The sequence below is a fragment of the Alligator sinensis genome, unplaced genomic scaffold (assembly GCF_000455745.1).
Source record: "Alligator sinensis unplaced genomic scaffold, ASM45574v1 scaffold173_2, whole genome shotgun sequence".
In the NCBI taxonomy this organism is placed as follows: Eukaryota; Metazoa; Chordata; order Crocodylia; family Alligatoridae; genus Alligator; species Alligator sinensis.
Window position 1 is genome coordinate 229,735 of NW_005842720.1, and position 9,021 is coordinate 238,755.

Here is a 9,021-nt window from a genome sequence, read left to right on the forward strand (position 1 = left end):
GGGGGGGGTTAAAGTTGTCTATGCTCAGTTTCTGGCTTTAGATGGATACAATTACAACTGGATTCTTAAGCCACGTCCAGATGAGCGCGGGCGGCCAGGTGGTACGTGGTGCTGCAGACCTGCTTGCGGTAGCATGCATGGCACGTGCAGGTGTTCTCCATGCTGTAAGGTAGTAGCATGGGGGTGGGGGTTGAGTCTGGAAGGTCCTGTGTTCAAAAAAACCCATGTAAAAAAAAAAAAGGGTGGCACACATGGGCAGTACGCTCTGCCCAGAACTGGAGCCTGGCCAACTCTTAGTCATTCTCCAGAGTTCAGTGACTTTTGCCAACATTTTTAAACCTAGGTGCCTAAAATTAGGCTCCCAATTCTTAGTCTAGGCATCTTTATATTTAGCCTAATGTTGATGTGGAATTCTTGTGGAATTCTGAGCCCTTTCATTTGTTTAAATTTGTATTTGGGAGCCTAAGTGTAGGCAGTCAGGCTTGAAAATCTTGGCACTGTACTGAAAATGTATGACAATAATTAGAAACATATTTTATATCGATGTGTAAATGCAAAAGGGTTGATTCAGGTGAACATTGCATCCTTTTGCAATCAAATTTTAAGGCCAGTCTTGTTTTACTTCTTATGTTTCTTGTTTCACATCATACTGTTGGATACTTACTTGGATATGATTTATTGTATATGTCTGCATGCTATTATGTTTCACTTTTTTTTAAGCAAAAATTCTTCATGAATATAAAATGTAATGTGTGTTCATTTTTAACATCCTTTCTGGGTATAAGGACAGTATTTTTTCTTACAATTCTTAGTCTTTAATTAGAAACATGCTGTTTATTGTGGTTTTTTTAAGTTTAAATAAAGAGGAAAATAATTCACATAGAGGGAAATTTAAATCTAAAGGGGGTTGCAACTTTCCATGCTTCCCTCCCTAGAAAAGTACTTGTCATGACCATCTTGATATCAGGACTTTACAGTTTAAGGGGAAATCCATTGTTGGTGTCTATTCCTTTTATATGAAGGACTGGAGGTAATATATATTAAACAAGTTCTCAACTTTTTAGGCTGAAGACAGTCCTCATTAAACTCAAGGCAGCCCTTGGAAAATGCCAACTCTTAGTTTTCACTAATTTTTTATCTATAGAAAAATAATAGAGCAATTTTTCTATTGCAAAGACCTCAGAAAGCTCACAGCAAGTTAAAACAATTTTGGAATCTTGTATGAAATCATTGGCTTTATCTTATGCCCTAAGAGTGCTAACATTGTGTCGCACCCTATGGCATCCTTGGAAGGATCTCAAGGCTCTCCATGCTTGGTTGAGAATTACTGCATTAAACAGTAGACACTGCATTAATTGAGTGTTAAAAGTGCATTTATACAGTGTGTGAAGGGTAAGGAAACAGGACCCTTGCAGACATTACACTTAAGACATGATTAACCAGTTAATTTCATCTTAAGTGGTAACAGGGCCACATGTTCATGCAATTAATGGCATGGTAAAACAGGGAATAAGCCACAAACTTATTACCAAAAATATGCGTAATAATTTTGAGGCTGATTTCCATCACACCTTAAACTGAACATGTGGCTGGGGCTGAGAGAGCAGATCAACTGATCAGTGCTCCCAGTTGCAGGAGTCCCAGTTAGCTAATCAGAGCTCCCAACCACAGAAGCAACAGTCAGCTGATTGGCACTCTCAACCACAGGGACAGGCATGCTACTTACCAGTGCAGAAGGAGCCCAGGGTCATGATCCCAGACTCCCTTTACTGGCAGTAGGGTTTCATTGGATATGATTTCCAATCCCACAATCACAGATGGCATGGCGGGAGGCGTGATCATTGGGATTGGGGATCAGATCAGATTGGGCAGGACCTGCTGGTGCTGCCAGATCCTTTGAAGGGTGCCACAAGGGGAGGTATGAAGAGATAAGCAGATAAGGATAGACTCAAGCTTGTCGTTGCCTACTAACCCCTCACTCCCACTGTCCAACCTCTCTGGTAGGAGGTAAGCACTGTAATATATAAATTAGTTTTGAAACTGTGCACCACTCAATTCACAAAATTTATGGAGGGGTCCCTCGAGTCCACTGAGGAGTGCCTTGTGGACTTCCTAGCCAAAAAGGCTAGGAACTACTGGGATAAACGGATCCTAAAGATTCAGGTTCTGCCAGGATTTTTATGATAAAAGTACAATAGAGGTATCTGGAGGGCTTTTGAACATGTCCTTCAAAGTCCTGGTGTAGGGGGTGAATGGAACAAAGCCACAGTACTGCAGACATTCTGTGGAGCACTTTGTCTGTGCAATTATAGGAGGCTAATGTTATTTAATAGGTTCCCCAGAGTTGCCTCAAGCCACAGAGCAACCTAGAAGTGGTGGCTTGAAGTACTCTTAACTGTCTTTTAACTTTTAAAGATACAACACAGTATCTTGCATCTCACATTTTAGCTTATTTCAGTATTAGGTTGTCTCTAAAACTTTATTCATAATCATAAATTGCTAAATGATACAAAGGACTCTGAAGTTTACTAGAGTGTCCCACAAATTCTCCTATTCAGATTAAGTTCAACTCAACAATTCCATTAGCTAGCTTCAGAAACTGTCTTTTCTTCTTAACTTCGCTTGCAAGATGGAAATTATATATGTGTAGATGGTATACCTGATAAACGAGCATTATGTTTTCAGAAACATTTTTTAGTTTCTTGTTTGCATTTTGCTTTATAATAGATCGATATGGGTGATGTTGAAAAGGGCAAGAAAATCTTTGTACAGAAATGCTCTCAGTGCCACACAGTTGAAAAAGGTGGAGTGCACAAGACTGGCCCAAATCTTTGGAGTTTATTTGGTCGCAAAACAGGACAAGCTGCAGGATTCTCTTATTCAGAGTCAAATAAGAACAAAGGTAAAAAATAAAGGGTGACATGAGTGGGGTGAAGAACCAGGGGGGAGGTATAAAGAAGGAAATCTCTTAGGTAAACTTGAAACCATATTAAAAAAAAATCACTGTCACAGCTATTGAATAACAGACTTATAAGATGAACCTGAACCACGTTGTTGAAAACAGAATGCTGTTGTCCAGCCACTAATTTAAGATGAGGTTTTAGTAACCTACAGCATATAACAATTTTTTGAGATTGGAATCTCTCATCCTTTCCAGAATTTTGAAGATGTTAATGTCAGTTTCTTGGAGTGATAGCTCTTAGTATGATTTTGTTACAGCTGGTCATCACCCTCTACTGGTATTCCTGTGCTCTGCATTCATTATGCTTACTGGCATTTATTAACTTCAATTGTCTAATACAGGAAACCCTTGCTATTCACAGGTTTGGCATTCGCAGTTTCAAATATTCGCAAATGCCAAACCTTCATCTTAAATACACTTATAGGAGCTCCTCGGGAGCTCCGTGCTTGCCGCCGCCATGCTTCCGCTGCCTCCACTGGGCTCCCACCGTCGCCAGCGCAGCCGTACCCTGCCTCCCCACCCCACTCCGAGCCACCAGGGGCACTGCATTCATGACGTTCCTAAACACAGTGTTGTATTTGCGGATTTCGCTATTCACAGGGATATCAAGAACGTATCCCCTGCGAATGGCGAAGGTTGCCTGTATTATATGACAGTGTATTCATGTATTTTAATTCAGATAATTCTGAATTATCTGAAAGCCGAACAGGTATTTTTATGTAATTAAATAGAAGGGTGTTCATATTGGGAATAAAGATATTGGCCACAAATGTTTTGTTTCAGTTATTCAAATAAATTCCAAAACTACTTTAATCTTTGGTTTTACTTACTGAAAGACTTCTTAGGATATTCAGTCTTATACTGGGACTTCATTGGTAGGAGAAGAGTATTCCTTCATACAAACAAATATATATTTGGCAGTTACTGGCAGTTTCTACTCAGAAAATGTAATTCTGTGAACTAATAATACAAGTGATACCACATGTATCTAAAAATAAACTGGCTGTGTGGTATCTAAGTGGACTTTAAACACGGATTCATCTTAGAAATCATGGTAACTAATTATACGCTGAAAATGAATGAAATGAGTGATGCTGTTGCTGCTTGATCTGTTAATGGTCTTCAGTCCTGTTAGTGTGAAGCTTTTATTGATAGGATCACAGGACCTGGCAGGGCTGGAAGGAATTGAAATTAAGTGTTTGAGAATTAATTTGATAATAAATAGAAAATCTTTGGATTCAATTTGAAATCTACTCCTAGGTAGAAGTCTGTGTTGCCGGAATGTATGGTCTCTTTTTCCAGATACTGAAACTATATTTATTACTTTAAAGTAGAAAATATTCAAAATGTGAACTGACTTTAATACATTCAGCTCTCCAAAATGCTCAAGTGATTGCACTTTTTAATTCTGGCTTACTAAAATTAATCAAAGTAAATTTAACAGTTGTGTATGAAATATGAAATGTATTCAGGCACTACTGAAAATTGGATGTCATATATCATTCATTTGCATACTCCCCTGACAGTCTAAGTAGATTATTTTCAAAAATGCATACTCTAGATCTTGACACGTTTTGTGTGTGTAGGTTGTAGCTCTGTTGGTCTAAGGATATAGGCAGACAAGTTTCTTTGGGTAAACGTGATATATTTTATTAGAACAACTGAATCATTGGAAAAATTGTTCTTTGCAAGCTTTCAGGAACAAGCACCCTTCTTCAGGCAGAGGGAGACTGAGACCCAAAGAACCTTGCCTGCCTATACCCTAGATCTTGAGACTCAATATGTTTGATATACTTAGCTATATGTTGAATCAGCTGTTAAGAGAGTAGTACATAATTCTTAATTATGTTTCAGGTATCATCTGGAATGAAAATACATTGATGGAGTATTTGGAGAACCCTAAGAAATATATTCCTGGAACAAAAATGATTTTTGCTGGCATTAAAAAGAGCAGAGAGAGAGCAGATCTTATTGCATACTTGAAAAAAGCAACCTCTTAAAATGTTACTGCAACAGTTGTAAAGTCAGTGAGAAAATGTTTTTAAAATTTTAACACCTCTTGTGTCAAAGTTCTTGTTTCAGTATTTTGTTAATATTTGTTCATTAGGTACTGGCAAAATCAAATAAAATCTAATATTTTTAGAGGTTAACAAAATCGTGGGGAGAACTATATGCTGGGGTGATGTAGGTTCCATTGCCCTTACTATGCTGATCCCTTTTCCAAGTAGCTTCTGATCTGAGGACCCAGTCCTCCAAATATGTATGTGCATAATTTCATTTAAGTCAATATTAATTATTGAAGTGAGTATGGATTCAATTATAAAATCATTAGGCTATGTTACTACCTTGACATTTTTATTGAGGAAAAATTAATCAGAATCTGAGAGATGTAGGTAACCAGCACATAGCAGGATTTAGCCCTAACGTAAAAGAGCATGGACAGACAAACAAAATGGAACCAGATTATAGGGAAAAGACTGTTAACTGATAGTTTTATGATAAAAGTCACCTTTGGGTTAAGATATTATATAGAGAATCTTGAGGATGATACAGCTACAGTTTGGTCTTTTCTTTGGTCTTAGTTTCACTTCTTGGCCTCTTAGATCGCTTCTCAGCCTCTTGAAGGCTCAGATCAAGTGTAGTATCATTAGTGTTTCTTTACATATTAAAATGACTTTACTGTCCATGAACTGGCAGACTCCTTACTACAGTTATGAGCCTGTTCACTGAGTCAAGTATTTTGAAGCAGGGACCAGGTCATCCCCCCCACTCGAATCCCCGATAGTCCCAGGGGAGGCACAGCCAGGCCCAGGGTCACAGAGGACCTAGTCAGGGAACTTCTGGTGGGACTGGACATATTCAAATCAGCAGGTCCTGATGATCTCCACCCCAGAGTGCTGAGGGAATTAGTAGAGGTCATTGCGGGACCCCTGGCACAGCCTTACGAGCACTCGTGGTGCTCTGGTGAGGTGCCAGGGGACTGGAAAAGGGCCAATATGGTCCCCATTTTCAAAAAAGGGAGGAAGGAGGACCCAGGAAATTATAGGCCTGTTAGTCTTACCTTGGTCCTGGGGAAGCTCTTTGAGAAAATTATCCAGGTGCACGTCTGCGAGGGACAAGCAGGGGAGTGTATGCTTAGGGGCAACCAACATGAGTTCATTAGAGGCATGTCCTGTCAGACCAACCTGGTGGCTTTCTATGACCAGGTCACAAGATCCTTGGACGCAGGTGTCGCAGTGGACGTAGTATTTCTGGACTTTAGGAAGGTCTTCGACACTGTCTCACCCCATTCTCGTTAAAAAATTAGGAGATTGTTGTGTCAGTGCCTACACAGTCAGGTGGGTCACCAATTGACTGGAGGGCCTCACCCAGAGGGTGGTGGTGGACGGGTCTTATTCAACCTGGAGAGATGTGGGCAGTGTGGTCCCCCAGGGCTTGGTCCTCGGGCCCGCACTGTTCAACATCTTCATCAGCGACTTGGACGAGGGGATGAAAAGCACCTTGTTCAAATTCACAGGTGACACTAGGATATGGGGAGAAGTGGGCACGCTAGAAGGGAGGGACAGGCTGCAATTGGATCTGGACAGGTTACAGGGGTGGGAGGATGAGAATAAGATGGGATTCAATACTGACAAGTGCAAGGTACTGCACCTAGGGAGAAAGAACCAGCAGCATACCTACAGGCTGGGGATCACCCTTCTCGTCAGCACAGAGGCAGAAAAGGATCTTGAAGTCATTATAGACTCCAAGATGAACATGGGCCGCCAATGTGGGGACGCAGTCAGGAAGGCTAACTGCACCTTGTCATGCATCCATAGATGCATCACGAGCAGGTCCAAGGAGGTGATCCTCCCCCTCTGTATGACATTGGTCAGGCCACAGTTGGAGTAGTGCGTCCAGCTCTGGGTGCCTCACTTCAGGAGGGATGTGGACAACATCAAGAGTGTCCAGAGGAGGGCCACTCGCATGATCAGGGAGCAGGCCCTATGAGGAGAGGCTATGAAACCTGAACCTGTTCAGCCTCCACAAGAGAAGGCTGAGAGGGGATCTGGTGGCCCTCTATAAACTGGCCAAAGGAGACCAGCAGACAATGGGAGAGTCCCTGTTCCCCTGAGCACTACTGGGAGTAACAAGGAATAACGGCCATAGGTTGATGGTGAGTAGATTCAGGCTAGATATCGGGAGGCACTACTTCACAATCAGGGTGGCTAGGATCTGGAACCAGCTTCCAAGGGAAGTGGTGCTTGCTCCTACCCTGGGGATCTTTAAAAGGAGGCTGGATAATCACCTAGCCAGGGTCATTTAACCCCAGCATTCTTTCCTGCCCATGGCAGGGAGTCGGACTTGATGATCTGCTCAGGTCCCTTCCGACCCTACCTACTATAAAACTATAAAGTGGTTGGACACTTTAGGAGAGAGAAACAAATGAGAACTTGAAAAAATCAAGCAGTTTGTATTGGTAACAGATACTTTCACCAGCAGTAGAAGGGAAATGAGTGTAATTGCAACCTCTGAAACCTCTTCCTTTCTACCTCCTGGATTATATAACTAACAGGTTGGTCCCTACTTTAAAATGTATTTCACTCAACTAAGGCTCAAGGAAACAGGAATACAAAAGCCCTTAATCATCAACTACTAAAGTACCTAAATATTACTCACAAATACATACTGGGCATATCTACTTAAAATGTTGACTGCGCAGTGGCTGAAAACTACTGCACAGTAGCACATCACAGCACAGACAGTGCTAATACACTACTGCTCTGTACTATTAGGCTATTATGTAGTAGCATCACCTAAAAGACATTCGTGGGCACTACTGTGCAGTAGCTCTGGTTACTGCACTTTTATTTAGTACTTGCTAATACAAGTACTAAATAAATGTGCAGTAATGACTGCACAGCAGTATCTCATGTAATTTGCCCATTGCATTGTCTCACTGTGCTACTTTGAGACTTTTATGTAGGTATTATTTTTATTTTATGGAATGAGTAACAGGCCAAAGCACTTAAGTGATCAAGTCTATGGTACGCTTCAGCCTAGAACCCAGTTTTCTTTCTTATGCCTTAGGTACAAGACAGTCCTTTCATCTTACAGATAACGTTTTCAGTTAATGACGTTAGACCGGGGTCAGCAATATTTTGTACAGGCAGGGGGCTGCTTTAAGGGAGCTTATATCTGTGTCTGGGCAACTTGCAACCTTCCCTGCATGCCTGGATCTGGACCATACCGCTCTTGCTCAGCGCCATGTGCCAGGATCAGGGTCCTGGGACCCTGTGCTACCCATGCTTGGCTCCATGTACTCAGATCAAGGCCCTGGGACCATCACCAGCCTCTGCACGTTGGGATCAAGGCCCCAGTACCTTGCACTACTGCCCAGCTCATTGCTTCTGCCCATGCTGGGATTGGGGCCCTGGGACCTGGTGTGCCAGGACATGGGCCCCAGAATCCTGTGCTGCCTCTGCCAGGCTCTGTGCGCTGGGATCAGGGCCACAGAGCCCTATGCCACCTCTACCAGGACCCATGTGCTGGGATTGGGCCCTGGGGCCCCCTGCCACCGCTGCCCAGCCCTGTGCGCCAGGATCATGGTCCCGGGACTTTGTGCCATCTTTGCTGGGCACTATGCATTGGGATTGGCTCCCCACTGCCCTGTGCACCAGATCTAGCATGCAAGGCCACATTTACAACGTGCTGAGTGCTGGATTTGGCCCTTATGCAGGAGGGGGTTGAGCGCCCTTGTGTTAAATGATTAAATTAATGCATGCACTAGTAACTTCGAGTGCCAAGAAGTGTGTTTCTTAAACAGCACTTTAAAACCTGCTTTCATTGACACTATGCCACTTTTGCCTGTATTGGTTGTCAATGATAGGACTTACTTATTCGATTTATATGCTGCCCTTCCCAGAAGGGCTCAGGGAGGTTTACAAAAAAAATATAAAAAGCATCAAATATTAAAACTACATACATATTATTGTGTATAATAATAAGCACAAACAGTGCCTCAAAACTTAACCCCTCCTGCTAAAATCCTACCCATTAAAACATGCTAAAACACTTCC

At 42.2% G+C, this 9,021-nt stretch overlaps 1 protein-coding gene across 4 annotated transcripts in view; it reads left to right on the forward strand.

Annotated features, from left to right (window-relative positions):
• Positions 1–5,027, forward strand: part of LOC102379965 (cytochrome c, somatic-like) — a 5,997-nt gene extending 970 nt beyond the window's left edge. For all 4 annotated transcript variants that reach the window (XM_006034287.2, XM_025216278.1, XM_025216279.1 and 1 more), the window contains 2 exons: positions 2,728–2,902; positions 4,817–5,027. In XM_006034287.2, coding sequence (XP_006034349.1) covers positions 2,734–2,902; positions 4,817–4,962 — 315 coding nt within the window. In that variant the 5' untranslated portion in view covers positions 2,728–2,733 and the 3' untranslated portion in view covers positions 4,963–5,027. The remainder of the gene's footprint in view (positions 1–2,727; positions 2,903–4,816) is intronic.
• The last annotated feature ends 3,994 nt before the right edge of the window (positions 5,028–9,021 follow it).